A 15,000-nucleotide genomic window follows, 5' to 3' on the forward strand; every position below is an offset into this window, starting at 1 on the left:
CAGTGTTTAACCAACTTGGAGATGTGGGAACTAAAAGGCTAGCTAGCTTTCAGTGTTTAGCCAACTTGGAGATGTTGGGAACTAAAAGGCTAGCTAGCTTGCAGTGTTTAGCCAACTTGGAGATGTTGGGAACTAAAAGGCTAGCTAGCTTTCAGTGTTTAGCCAACTTTGAGATGTGGGAACTAAAAGGCTAGCTAGCTTTCAGTGTTTAGCCAACTTGGAGATGTTGGGAACTAAAAGGCTAGCTAGCTTTCAGTGTTTAGCCAACTTGGAGATGTTGGGAACTAAAAGGCTAGCTAGCTTGCAGTGTTTAGCCAACTTGGAGATGTTGGGAACTAAAAGGCTAGCTAGCTTTCAGTGTTTAGCCAACTTGCTAGCAAGGGAAGACAAGAGACTCTTCTTTTGCTTTCACAACAAATGAGAAGACAAACAAGAATCCACCCAAAAAGGTATTTTGTTTAGAAGTAATAACTAGGATTACAGGCTATTGTGAAATTATATTACTCTGCTGTAGCCAACTAGCTAGCCATGGGATATGTTTCTCTGTGACCAAAACATGTTATATTAGCTGATATGGGGATTAATACACAAACAGCATACCAGACACCAGACGTAGGGCTTTAGGGTTAGGTCTGTCTCACTACACTTCACACCAGACGTAGGGCGTTAGGGTTAGGTCTGTATCAGTACCTTCTACATCCACAGACATCTCAGTATACGGCTCGTCCTCCATTTGCCTCAGAGCTACAAAACACACTGCTGTCAGAACTACGTTACCCACAACACACTGCTGTCAGAACAACATTACAGAGAACATCCTGCTGTCAGAACTACATTACCCACAATACACTGCTGTCAGAACAGCTAGCTACATAACTACATTACCAGAACACAGTGCTGTCAGAACTACATTATAAAGAACATCCTGCTATCAGAACTACATGACCCAAAACACACTGCTATCAGAACTACTTTACCCACAACACACTGCTGTCAGCACTAGAGCTGCAGAACTACATTACCCAAAACAAATTATATTATTGCCCACAACACACTGTTGCAAACAACAGAACTACATTACCAACAACACACTGCTGTCAGCACTAGAGCTGCAGAACTACATGACCCACAACACACTGCTATCAAAACTACATTACCCACAACACACTGCTGTCAGCACTAGAGCTGCAGAACTACATTACCCAAAACACACTGCTATCAGAACTACATTACCCACAACACACTGCTGTCAGCACTAGAGCTGTAGAACTACATTACCCAAAACACATTATATTATTGCCCACAACACACTGTTGCAAACACCAGAACTACATTAACCACAAAGACACTGCTGAAAGTACCAGAATACTCCAAAACTGCATGAAATCTTGTCTTTAAGGAATACCTGGGATAGGATAAAGTAATCCTTCTACCCCCCTTATCCCCCCCCCCCCAAAAAAAACAAAAACAACAACATATTGTAAAGTGGTTATCCCACTGGCTATAAGGTGAATGCACCAATTTGTAAGTGGCTCTGGATAAGAGCATCTGCTAAATGACGTAAATGTACATGTAAATGTAAATTACCCTGGACAGAACTGCTAGAACTCCATTACCAGATTCAGACGACAGTAACATGGATCTTAATGTGCTGAAATTCACCCTCCTTTGCTGTGAATTACCTGCTGATTGCTATAGTTTATCTCTGTTATGATGTATTATCTCTGTTGTGTATAGTCTATTGTCTGTCTCAATCACAGTATTTATTTACACTACCGTTCAAAAGTTTGGGGTCACTTAGAAATGTCCTTGTTTTCAATAGAAAAGCAATTTCTTTGTCCATTAAAATAACCTCAAATTGATCAGAAATACAGTGTAGACATGGTTAATGGCGACTCCGGGATACTGACCTAGGCAGAGTTCCAAAGAAAAAGCCATATCTCAGACTGGCCAATAAAAATAAAAGAGCCGCCTCTTCACTGTTGACGTTGAGACTGGTGTTTTGCGGGTACTATTTCATGAAGCTGCCAGTTGAGGACCTGTGAGGTGTCTGTTTCTCAAACTAGACACACTAATGTATTTGTCCTCTTGCTCAGTTGTGCACCGGGGCCTCCCACTCCTCTTTCTATTCTGGTTAGAACCAGTTTGCGCTGTTCTGTGAAGGGAGTAGTACACAGCGTTGTACGAGATCTTCAGTTTCTTGGCAATTTCTCGCATGGAATAGCCTTCATTTCTCAGAACAAGAATAGACTGACGAGTTTCAGAAGAAAGTTATTTGTTTCTGGCCATTTTGATCCTGTAATCGAACCCACAATTGCTGATGCTCCAAATACTCAACTAGTCTCAAGAAGGCCAGTTTTATTGCTTCTTTAATCAGCACAACAGCTAACATAATTGCAAAATGGTTTTCTAATGATCAATTAGCCTTTTAAAATGATCAACTTGGATTAGCATCACAACGTGCCATTGGAACACAGGACTGATGGTTGCTGATAATGGGCCTCTGTTCGCCTGTGTAGATATTCCATGAAAAATTCTGCCGTTTCCAGCTACAATAGCCATTTACAACATTAACAATGTCTACACTGTATTTCTGATCAATTTGATGTTATTTTAATCGACAAAAAAAAGGCTTTTCTTTTGAAAACAATGAAATTTCTAAGTGACGCCAAACTTTTGAACGGTAGTGTATATCTACTAAAATAAAAAGGAACTCACCCTCCTCATCGGACACGTCCAGTATCTCCGTCATGGTCTCTGGAACATTCATCTTGTGTTTCTCTGATGTCACCGTCTGTCAGCACAGGGATTCAGCCAATCACAGCCATGGAAAAACAAAAAGAGAACAAAGAATCGGCCCATGAGAACCAGAGTGAAGTAATGGACGGAACAGACTGGTGCTGTGGTGGAAGGAGACAGAGGACCATGTTGATCCCTACTGATCTAACAGACTGGTGCTGTGGTGGAAGGAGACAGAGGACCATGTTGATCCCTACTGATCTAACAGACTGGTGCTGTGGTGACGGACAGAGGACCATGTTGATCCCTACTGATCTAACAGACTGGTGCTGTGGTGGAAGGAGACAGAGGACCATGTGTTGATCCCTACTGATCTAACAGACTGGTGCTGTGGTGGAAGGAGACAGAGGACCATGTTGATCCCTACTGATCTAACAGACTGGTGCTGTGGTGGAAGGAGACAGAGGACCATGTTGATCCCTACTGATCTAACAGACTGGTGCTGTGGTGGAAGGAGACAGAGGACCATGTTGATCCCTACTGATCTAACAGACTGGTGCTGTGGTGAAAGGGACAGAGGACCATGTTGATCCCTACTGATCTAACAGACTGGTGCTGTGGTGGAAGGAGACAGAGGACCATGTTGATCCCTACTGATCTAACAGACTGGTGCTGTGGTGAAGGAGACAGAGGACCATGTTGATCCCTACTGATCTAACAGACTGGTGCTGTGGTGGAAGGGACAGAGGACCATGTTGATCCCTACTGATCTAACAGACTGGTGCTGTGGTGGAAGGAGACAGAGGACCATGTTGATCCCTACTGATCTAACAGACTGGTGCTGTGGTGAAGGACAGAGGACCATGTTGATCCGTACTGATTAACAGACTGGTGCTGTGGTGAAGGACAGAGGACCATGTTGATCCCTACTGATCTAACAGACTGGTGCTGTGGTGGAAGGAGACAGAGGACCATGTTGATCCCTACTGATCTAACAGACTGGTGCTGTGGTGAAGGAGACAGAGGACCATGTTGATCCGTACTGATTAACAGACTGGTGCTGTGGTGAAGGACAGAGGACCATGTTGATCCCTACTGATCTAACAGACTGGTGCTGTGGTGGAAGGAGACAGAGGACCATGTTGATCCCTACTGATCTAACAGACTGGTGCTGTGGTGGAAGAGACAGAGGACCATGTTGATCCCTACTGATCTAACAGACTGGTGCTGGGGTGGAAGGAGACAGAGGACCATGTTGATCCCTACTGATCTAACAGACTGGTGCTGTGGTGGAAGGAGACAGAGGACCATGTTGATCCCTACTGATCTAACAGACTGGTGCTGTGGTGGAAGGAGACAGAGGACCATGTTGATCCCTACACACTGATCTAAGGTCAGTTTTCCCTGCTAAATGGTTAAGGTTAGGATATGAGAGGGTAAAGCTGATCCCAGGGGGGAACGACTACCTGTAGCATCAGGGGGTCACATACCGTTGTCGTGGTGATGACCTCTTCTGTGACGACCTTCAGAGTGTCTACGACAGATATGTAACCCAGACGCATGGCAATGGACAGAGCAGTGTTCCCATTCTGACAGAGAGAGAGAGGGGGGGAGGGAGAGAGGGAGGGGAGAGGGAGAGAGAGAGGGGGGAGGGAGAGGGGGAGGGAGAGAGAGGGGAGGGAGAGAGAGAGAGGGAGGAGAGAGAGAGAGGGAGGGAGAGAGAGAGGGGGAGGGAGAGAGAGAGAGGGGGAGGGAGAGAGTGAGGGAGTGTGAAAGAGAGAGGGAGGGGAGGAGAGAGAGAGAGAGAGGGAGAGAGGGGAGAGAGAGAGGGGGGAGGGAGAGAGAGAGAGAGAGTGAGAGAGGGGGGAGAGAGAGAGAGAGAAGGAGTGTCAAAGAGAGAGGGGGGAGGGAGAGAGCGTGAGGGAAAGAGAAGGAGAGAGGGGAGAGAGAGAGAGAGAGAATCAAATATCTAATCAAACACTGTGTGTGTGTGTGTGTCTCCTTACCCCAGTGGTAGTGTTGGGTAGGGCTCCATGCTGTAACAGGATGTTGATGATGTGTGTGTCTCCTTACCCCAGTGGTAGTGTTGGGTAGGGCTCCATGCTGTAACAGGATGTTGATGATGTGTGTGTCTCCTTACCCCAGTGGTAGTGTTGGGTAGGGCTCCATGCTGTAACAGGATGTTGATGATGTGTGTGTCTCCTTACCCCAGTGGTAGTGTTGGGTAGGGCTCCATGCTGTAACAGGATGTTGATGATGTGTGTGTCTCCTTACCCCAGTGGTAGTGTTGGGTAGGGCTCCATGCTGTAACAGGATGTTGATGATGTGTGTGTCTCCTTACCCCAGTGGTAGTGTTGGGTAGGGCTCCATGCTGTAACAGGACGTTGATGATGTGTGTGTGTCCCTGCTGCGCTGCCTGGTGGAGCGGAGTGTAACCGTTCTGGAGACACAAACAGTTGAGTTTTAAATATTGACATCAAACACACATTATACATACACATTATAGACACACACACACACACACACACACACACACACACACACACACACACAGAAATAGAAAACAGAGGGAAAGAGAACAGGAGAGACAGACAAACAGTCAGACAGTTGGGTTTTAAATATTTAAATCCTAACAGTCACCAACTGTCACTAACTGACAGTCTGCTACTGGTGCGGTACCTTACAAGTTCTAATATTACATTCTGGTACCTTGGTTTTGGCGTTGACACTGGCACCCTGCTGCAAGAGGAAGTTGACCATCTTTACGTTTCCATAGTGACAGGCAACTATGAGAGGGGTGTAGCCGAGCTGAGGAAGACAAGATAAAGACGTTAGGAAAAAGAGAGTGTGTGTGTGCGTGTGTGTGTGTGTGTGTGTGTGTGTGTGTGTGTGTGTGTGTGTGTGTGTGTGTGTGTGTGTGAGTGTGTGTGGGCGTGTACCTTGGTTTGCTGGTCCAGGTTAGCGTCACATTTGGCCAGAACTTCTGCTGCATTCACTCTGTCCTCCTGAGCTGTGAGGTGGAGGGGTGTCAGACCACTCTGAGAGATGGAGAGAGAGGGGGAGATGGGGGGAGGGAGAGAGAGAGTTGGAGAGAGAGATGGGAGGGGAGAGAGAGAGTTGGAGAGAGAGATGGAGGGGGAGAGAGAGATGGAGGGGAGAGAGAGAGGGTTGGGAGAGAGAGATGGAGGGGGAGAGAGAGATGGAGGGGAGAGAGAGAAATGAGAGAGATGGAGAGAGAGAGATGGGAGGAAGGGAGAGAGATGGAGGGGGAGAGAGAGAGTTGGAGAGGGAGATGGAGGGGGGAGAGAGAGATGGAGGGGGAGAGAGAGATGGAGGGGGAGAGAGAGATGGGAGGGGGAGAGAGAGAGAGGAGAGAATGTATTGTGTATGCCTAAGAGCGCATATTTGGATGTGTGCTCAACTCTGCTTAGTGTGTGTGTGTGAGTCTCTGTCCCCCTACTTTAGTAGGAGTGTTGACGTGTGCCCCCTTGGCCAGCAGGAGGGTGGTCATATCACTGTGCCCCTCCTGTGAGGCCAGGTGTAGAGGGGTCACCCCCTGTTTGGTCAGGACGTTGGTCTCCGCTCCGTACTGCAGCAGAGACGAGGCGATGGACGTCTGGTTCTTCTTGGCCGCGATGTGGAGGGGGGTGTAGCCATTCTGAGAGCAGAGAGGATTGTGGGTAGGAGGAATATGTCAGATACTGCAATAAGAACCATTTAGGTCCTGAGATGAGGATTACAATTCATTTGGTCAACAGTAGTGTTTTATACTGGATAGTTTTATGGGTCCTGGTCAACAGTAGTGTTATATAGGGGATAGTCTTATGGGTCCTGGTCAACAGTAGTGTTATATAGGGGATAGTCTTATGGGTCCTGGTCAACAGTAGTGTTATATAGGGGATAGTCTTATGGGTCCTGGTCAACAGTGGTGTTATATAGGGGATAGTCTTATGGGTCCTGGTCAACAGTAGTGTTATATAGGGGATAGTCTTATGGGTCCTGGTCAACAGTAGTGTTTTATAGGGGATAGTCTTATGGGTCCTGGTCAACAGTAGTGTTATATAGGGGATAGTCTTATGGGTCCTGGTCAACAGCAGTGTTATATAGGGGATAGTCTTATGGGTCCTGGTCAACAGTGGTGTTATATAGGGGATAGTCTTATGGGTCCTGGTCAACAGTGGTGTTATATAGGGGATAGTCTTATGGGTCCTGGTCAACAGTGGTGTTATATAGGGGATAGTCTTATGGGTCCTGGTCAACAGTAGTGTTATATAGGGGATAGTCTTATGGGTCCTGGTCAACAGTAGTGTTATATAGGGGATAGTCTTATGGGTCCTGGTCAACAGTAGTGTTATATAGGGGATAGTCTTATGGGTCCTGGTCAACAGTAGTGTTATATAGGGGATAGTCTTATGGGTCCTGGTCAACAGTAGTGTTATATAGGGGATAGTCTTATGGGTCCTGGTCAACAGTGGTGTACTATATAGGGGATAGTCTTATGGGTCCTGGTCAACAGTAGTGTTATATAGGGGATAGTCTTATGGGTCCTGGTCAACAGTGGTGTACTATATAGGGGATAGTCTTATGGGTCCTGGTCAACAGTAGTGTACTATATAGGGGATAGTCTTATGGGTCCTGGTCAACAGTAGTGTACTATATAGGGGATAGTCTTATGGGTCCTGGTCAACAGTAGTGTTATATAGGGGATAGTCTTATGGGTCCTGGTCAACAGTAGTGTTATATAGGGGATAGTCTTATGGGTCCTGGTCAACAGTAGTGTTATATAGTGGATAGTCTTATGGGTCCTGGTCAACAGTAGTGTTATATAGTGGATAGTCTTATGGGTCCTGGTCAACAGTAGTGTTATATAGGGGATAGTCTTATGGGTCCTGGTCAACAGTGGTGTTATATAGGGGATAGTCTTATGGGTCCTGGTCAACAGTAGTGTTATATAGTGGATAGTCTTATGGGTCCTGGTCAACAGTAGTGTTATATAGGGGATAGTATTATGGGTCCTGGTCAACAGTGGTGTTATATAGGGGATAGTCTTATGGGTCCTGGTCAACAGTAGTGTTATATAGTGGATAGTCTTATGGGTCCTGGTCAACAGTAGTGTTATATAGGGGATAGGGTGGCATTTCAGATGCATCCATGGATGGAGTTGAAATTGTTTTGAGTACCTGTAATTATATGAAATAGAGTGAAACAGGGAGGCACTATCTGAACATTTGTTTTTCTTTTCTTCCACAAAAGGTTTCAAAATTTGTTCTGTAAAAAATGTCCCTAATGAACAGGACCCAGGAGGTGCTATCTAAACGTGGCCATGGAAAATATTTTGAAAGGCTTTCCCTCCAGGGGGTGTGTTTTCTGACCTTGGCGGTGGCGTGGGGCGACGCCCCTTTATCGAGCAGCAGCAGCGCCACCTGCTGGTTGTCATAGTGAGCTGCCACATGCAGCGGAGTCAGACCGTTCTGGAGGAGAGGAACACACACACTGTTAACACGCATCCCTTCATCTCTCCCTCTCTTTTTAATCTCTACCCTCTCTCTCTCCTTCTCTGCCCTCTCTCCTCTCTCTCCTTCTCTGCCCTCTCTCCTCTCTCTCCTTCTCTGTCATCTCTCTCTCTCTCTCCTTCTCTGCCCTCTCTCTCTCTCTCTCTCCTTCTCTGCCCTCTCTCTCTCTCTCTCTCCTTCTCTGCCCTCTCTCTCTCTCTCTCTCTCTCTCTCTCTCTCTCTCCTTCTCTGCCCTCTCTCTCTCTCTCTCTCTCTCTCTCTCTCTCTCTCTCTGTCTCTCTCTCTCTCTCTCTCCTTCTCTGTCTCTCTCTCTCTCTCTCCTTCTCTGCCCTCTCTCTCTCTCTCTCTCCTTCTCTGCCCTCTCTCTCTCTCTCTCTCTTCTCTGTCTCTGTCTCTCTCTCTCTCTCTGCTCTCTCCTTCTCTCTCTCTCTCTCCTTCTCTGCCTCTCTCTCTCTCTCTCTCCTTCTCTGCCCTCTCTCTCTCTCTCTCTCTCTCTCATCTCTTCTCTGATAACCCCTCTTCTCTCTCTCTCTCTCTCGCTCTTGTCTTTCTGTATCACTCTCTCTCTCGTTCTCTGTCATCTCTCGTTATTCTTTTCTGTATTCATTCTCTTATTGTATTCTCTTACACCTTCTAGTAATCGTATTTCTATGATAACACCATTCTAGTTATTGCATTTCTATGATAACACCATTCTAGTTATTGTATTTATATGATAACACCATTCTAGTTATTGTATTTCTATGATAACACCATTCTAGTTATTGTATTTATATGATAACACCAGCTCTAGTTGCTGTATGTTTATGATAATACCTTGCCGGCGTCGTCGGGCATAGCTTTGCGCTGCAGGAGGAGTTTTGCCACCTCCAGGCTTCCATACTTGGCAGCTACATGTAGAGGAGTGAATCCTTTCTGTAAGGGGGGAAGGATACATGTAGAGGTGAGGATCCTTTCTGTAAGGGGGGAAGGATACATGTAGAGGTGAGGATCCTTTCTGTAAGGGGGGAAGGATACATGTAGAGGTGAGGATCCTTTCTGTAAGGGGGAAGGATACATGTAGAGGTGAGGATCCTTTCTGTAAGGGGGGAGGATACATGTAGAGGTGAGGATCCTTTCTGTAAGGGGGAAGGATACATGTAGAGGTGAGGATCCTTTCTGTAAGGGGGAAGGATACATGTAGAGGTGAGGATCCTTTCTGTAAGGGGGAAGGATACATGTGGAGGAGAGGATCCTTTCAGTAAGGGGGAAGGATACATGTAGAGGTGAGGATCCTTTCTGTAAGGGGGAAGGATACATGTAGAGGTGAGGATCCTTTCTGTAAGGGGGAAGGATACATGTAGAGGTGAGGATCCTTTCTGTAAGGGGGAAGGATACATGTAGAGGTGAGGATCCTTTCTGTAAGGGGGAAGGATACATGTAGAGGTGAGGATCCTTTCTGTAAGGGGGGAAGGATACATGTAGAGGTGAGGATCCTTTCTGTAAGGGGGGAAGGATACATGTAGAGGAGAGGAGGTAGGATACAGCTTTGTGTGTGTGTATATGTAGTTATGTGTGTGTCCTACATTGGTGGCCATTTGTGTGGTGTTGTGTGTGTGTGTGTGTGTGTGTGTGTGTGTGTGTGTGTGTGCGTGTGTGTGTGTTTGTGTGAGTATACAGAAAGTATTCAGACCTCTTCATTTTTTCCACATTTTGTTACGTTACAGCCTTATTCTAAAATGGATTAAATTAATGCTTTTCCTCATCAATACCCGATAATGAAAAGCGAAAACAGGTTTTTAGAAATGTTTACAAATATATTACAAATAAAAAACAGAAATACCTTATTTACATAAGTATTCAGACCCTTTGCTATGAGACTCGATATTGAGCTCAGGTGCATCCTGTTTCCTTTGATCATCCTTGAGATGTTTCTACAACTTGATTGGAGTCCACCTGTGGTAAATTCAATTGGTTGGACATGATTTGGAAAGGCACACACCTGTCTATATAAGGTCCCACAGTTGACAGTGCATGTCAGAGCAAAAACCAAGCCATGAGGTCAAAGGAATTGTCCGTAGAGCTCCGAGACAGGATTGTGTCGAGGCACAGATCTGGGGAAGGGTACCAAAAAATGTCTGCAGCATTGAAGGTCACCAAGAACACAGTGGCCTCCATCATTCTTAAATGTAAGGAGTTTGGAACCACCAAGTCTCTTCCTAGAGCTGGCCGCTCGGCCAAACTGAGCAATCGGGGGAGAAGGGCCTTGGTCAGGGAGGTGACCAAGTACCCGATGGTCACTCTGACAGAGCTCCAGAGTTCCTCTGTGGAGATGGGAGAACCTTCCAGAAGGACAACCATCTCTGCAGCACTCCACCAATCAGGCCTTTATGGTAGAGTGGCCAGAAGGAAGCTACTCCTCAGTAAAAGGCACATGACAGCCCGCTTGGAGTTTGCCAAAAGGCAACTAAAGGACTCTCAGGCCATGAAAAACAAGATTCTCTGGTCTGATGAAACCAAGATTGAACTCTTTGGCCTGAATGCCAAGCGTCACGTCTGGAGGAAACCTGGCACCATCCCTACGGTGAAGCATGGTGGTGGCAGCATCATGCTGTGGGGAAGTTTTTCAGCAGCAGGGACTGGGAGACTAGTCAGGATCAAGGGAAAGATGAACGGAGCAAAGTACATAGGGATCCTTGATGAAAACCTGCTCCAGAGCGCTCAGGACCTCAGACTGGGGCGAAGGTTCACCTTCCAACAGGACAACGACTCTAAGCACACAGCCAAGACAACGCAGGAGTGGCTTCGGGACAAGTCTCTGAATGTTCTTGAGTGGCCCAGCCAGAGCCCTGACTTGAACCCAATCGAACATCTCTGGAGAGATCTGAAAATAGCTGTGCAGCAACGCTCCCCATCCAACCTGGCAGAGCTTGAGAGGATCTGCAGAGAAGAATGGGAGAAACTCCCCAAATACAGGTGTGCCAAGCTTGTAGCGTCATACCCAAGAAGACTTGAGGCTGTAATCGCTGCCAAAGGTGCTTCAACAAAGTACTGAGTAAAGGGTCTGAATACTTATGTAAATGTGATATTTCAGATTTTTTCAAACCTGTTTTTACTTTGTCATTATGGGGTGTTGTGTGTAGATTGATGAGATGAAGAAAAAAATCCAGAATCTGAATACTTTCTGAATGCACTGTATATATATATATATACACTGAGTATACCAAACATTAAGAACACCTTCCTAATATTGAGTTTCATTCCCCCCATTTGCCCTCAGAACAGCCTCAATTCTTCAGGGCATGGACTCTTCAAGGTGTCAAAAGCGCTCCACAGGGATGTTGGCCCATGTTGACTCCCAATGCTTCACACAGTTGTGTCAAGTTGGCTGGATGTCCTTTGGGTGGTGGACCATTCTTGATACACACGGGAAACTGTTGAGCGTGAAAAACCCAGCAGCGTTGTAGTTTTTGACACACTCAAACCGGTGCGCCTGGCACCTATTACCATACCCCCCGTTCAATGGCACTTCAATCTTTTGTCTTACCCATTCACCCTCTGAATGGCACACATACACAATCCATGTCTCAATTGTCTCAAGGTTTAAATACATTTCTTTAACCTGTCTCCTCCCCTTCATCTACACTGATTGAAGTGGATTTAACAAGTGGCATCAATAAGGGGTCATATCTTCCACCTGGAGTCACCTGGTCAGTCTGTCATGGAAAGAGCAGGTGTCCTTAATGTTTTGTACAATCAGTGTATATGTATAGTTGTGTGTGTTTCTCTGTATAGTTGTGTTTCTCTGTATAGTTGTGTGTGTATAGTTGTGTGATTATAGTTGTGTGTGTGTATAGTTGTGTGTGTATAGTTGTGTGTGTGTATAGTTGTGTGTGTGTATAGTTGTGTGTGTGTGTGTATAGTTGTGTGTGTATAGTTGTGTGTGTATAGTTGTGTGTGTATAGTTGTGTGTGTATAGTTGTGTGTGTGTATAGTTGTGTGTGTGTATAGTTGTGTGTGTATAGTGTGTGTGTGTATAGTTTGTGTGTGTGTATAGTTGTGTGATGTGTATAGTTGTGTGTGTGTATAGTTGTGTGTGTATAGTTGTGTGTGTATAGTGTGTGTGTGTGTATGTATAGTTGTGTGTGTATAGTTGTGTGTGTGTATATTGTGTGTGTGTGTGTGTATAGTTGTGTGTGTGTGTGTGTATAGTTGTGTGTGTGTATAGTTGTGTGTGTGTATAGTTGTGTGATTGTATAGTGTGTGTGTATAGTTGTGTGTGTATAGTGTGTGTGTGTATAGTTGTGTGTGTATAGTTGTGTGTGTATAGTTGTGTGATTGTATAGTTGTGTGTGTGTATAGTTGTGTGTGTGTATAGTTGTGTGTGTATATAGTTGTGTGTGTGTGTGTGTATAGTGTGTGTGTATAGTTGTGTGATGTGTATAGTTTGTGTGTGTGTATAGTTGTGTGTGTATATTGTGTTGTGTATAGTTGTGTGTGTGTATAGTTGTGTGTGTGTGTATAGTTGTGTGATTGTATAGTTGTGTGTGTGTAGTTGTGTGTGTGTGTATAGTTGTGTGTGTGTATAGTTGTGTGTGTATAGGTGTGTGTATAGTTGTGTGTGTGTATAGTTGTGTGTGTGTATAGTTGTGTGTGTGTGTATAGTTGTGTGTGTGTGTGTATAGTTGTGTGTGTGTATAGTTGTGTGTGTGTATAGTTGTGTGTGTGTATAGTTGTGTGTGTATAGTTGTGTGTGTGTGTATAGTTGTGTGTGTATAGTTGTGTGTGTGTATAGTTGTGTGTGTATAGTTGTGTGTGTGTGTATAGTTGTGTGTGTGTATAGTTGTGTGTGTGTATAGTGTGTGTGTGTGTATAGTTGTGTGTGTATAGTTGTGTGTGTATAGTTGTGTGTGTGTGTATAGTTGTGTGTGTGTATAGTTGTGTGTGTGTATAGTTGTGTGTGTGTGTATAGTGTGTGTGTGTATAGTTGTGTGTGTGTGTATAGTTGTGTGTGTGTGTATAGTTGTGTGTGTGTGTATAGTTGTGTGTGTGTGTATAGTTGGTGTGTGTGTGTGTATAGTGGTGTGTGTGTGTGTATAGTGTGTGTGTGTGTGTATAGTTGTGTGTGTGTATAGTTGTGTGTGTGTGTATAGTTGTGTGTGTGTGTATAGTTGTGTGTGTGTAGTTGTGTGTGTGTGTATAGTTGTGTGTGTGTGTATAGTTGTGTGTGTGTGTATAGTTGTGTGTGTGTGTAGTTGTGTGTGTGTGTGTAGTTGTGTGTATCCTACCTTGGTAGCCAGTGAGTGGGAAGCCCCAGCCTCCAGCAACACAGCGGTGGTCTCTAACTGACCCTCCCTGGCAGCGATGTGTAGAGGAGTGGATCCATTAGTGGTGGAGGCGTCAGGATGAGCCATGTGCTGCAGTAACAGCTGGACGATCTCTGTCTTCCCCAGACGGGACGCGATGTGGAGGGGGGTCTGGTCCTCCTGCAGGGATGGAACTGAAGGCTTTAGGGTGCTGGCCAGCTCTCGGCTGGTTAACCACCATTTATACCAGCCCCCCCCCCCCCCTTACTGTGACTGGTCTGGCCAGTTGTTACTGTGACTGGTCTGTCTGGCCAGTTGTTACTGTGACTGGTCTGTCTGGCCAGTTGTTACTGTGACTGGTCTGGCCAGTTGTTACTGTGACTGGTCTGTCTGGCCAGTTGTTACTGTGACTGGTCTGTCTGGCCAGTTGTTACTGTGACTGGTCTGTCTGGCCAGTTGTTACTGTGACTGGTCTGTCTGGCCAGTAGTTACTGTGACTGGTCTGGCCAGTTGTTACTGTGACTGGTCTGTCTGGCCAGTTGTTACTGTGACTGGTCTGTCTGGCCAGTTGTTACTGTGACTGGTCTGTCTGGCCAGTTGTTACTGTGACTGGTCTGTCTGGCCAGTAGTTACTGTGACTGGTCTGGCCAGTTGTTACTGTGACTGGTCTGTCTGGCCAGTTGTTACTTTGACTGGTCTGTCTGGTCAGTTGTTACTTTGACTGGTCTGGCCAGTTGTTACTGTGACTGGTCTGTCTGGCCAGTTGTTACTGTGACTGGTCTGTCTGGCCAGTTGTTACTGTGACTGGTCTGTCTGGTCAGTTTTTACTTTGACTGGTCTGTCTGGCCAGTAGTTACTGTGACTGGTCTGGCCAGTTTTTACTGTGACTGGTCTGTCTGGCCAGTTGTTACTGTGACTGGTCTGTCTGGTCAGTTGTTACTTTGACTGGTCTGTCTGGCCAGTAGTTACTGTGACTGGTCTGGCCAGTTTTTACTGTGACTGGTCTGTCTGGCCAGTTGTTACTGTGACTGGTCTGGCCAGTTGTTACTGTGACTGGTCTGGCCAGTTGTTACTGTGACTGCGATGAGCAGCGTCTGGCAGTGTTACTGTGACTGGTGTCTGGCCAGTTGTTACTGTGACTGGTCTGTCAGTGACTGGAGCTGTCTCCAGCTGTTGGTCTGGCAAGTTGTTGCTGTGGCTGGTCTGTCTGGCCAGTTGTTACTGTGACTGGTCTGTCTGGCCAGTTGTTGCGTGTACAACTTCCTGAATTATGATTGGCTGTCATTCGCACGGTTGACAATTATAGCAAAAACATTAGAACCCCCCCCCCCACACACACACACACTAAATGACTCACTCTTGCCACGGCGTCGACCAGAGCTCCGTTCCTCAGGAGACATCGAACCACCTCCATCTGACCAGCACGGGCAGCCATGTGTAACGCTGTCTCACCACGCTACACA

General features: G+C 46.0%; 1 protein-coding gene across 1 annotated transcript in view; it reads right to left on the reverse strand.

Moving 5' to 3' along the window:
* The window catches only part of LOC121561477 (ankyrin-2-like), a gene marked incomplete at both ends in the record, with an annotated part of 49,425 nt that overhangs the window by 10,965 nt on the left and 23,460 nt on the right, over positions 1-15,000 (reverse strand). The window contains 11 exon segments of the mRNA XM_045220070.1: positions 691-744; positions 2,719-2,794; positions 4,230-4,328; positions 5,081-5,179; positions 5,449-5,547; positions 5,679-5,777; positions 6,200-6,397; positions 8,112-8,210; positions 9,069-9,167; positions 13,520-13,717; positions 14,895-14,993. Coding sequence (XP_045076005.1) covers positions 691-744; positions 2,719-2,794; positions 4,230-4,328; positions 5,081-5,179; positions 5,449-5,547; positions 5,679-5,777; positions 6,200-6,397; positions 8,112-8,210; positions 9,069-9,167; positions 13,520-13,717; positions 14,895-14,993 — 1,219 coding nt within the window.

The sequence above is a fragment of the Coregonus clupeaformis genome, unplaced genomic scaffold (assembly GCF_020615455.1).
Source record: "Coregonus clupeaformis isolate EN_2021a unplaced genomic scaffold, ASM2061545v1 scaf3098, whole genome shotgun sequence".
In the NCBI taxonomy this organism is placed as follows: Eukaryota; Metazoa; Chordata; class Actinopteri; order Salmoniformes; family Salmonidae; genus Coregonus; species Coregonus clupeaformis.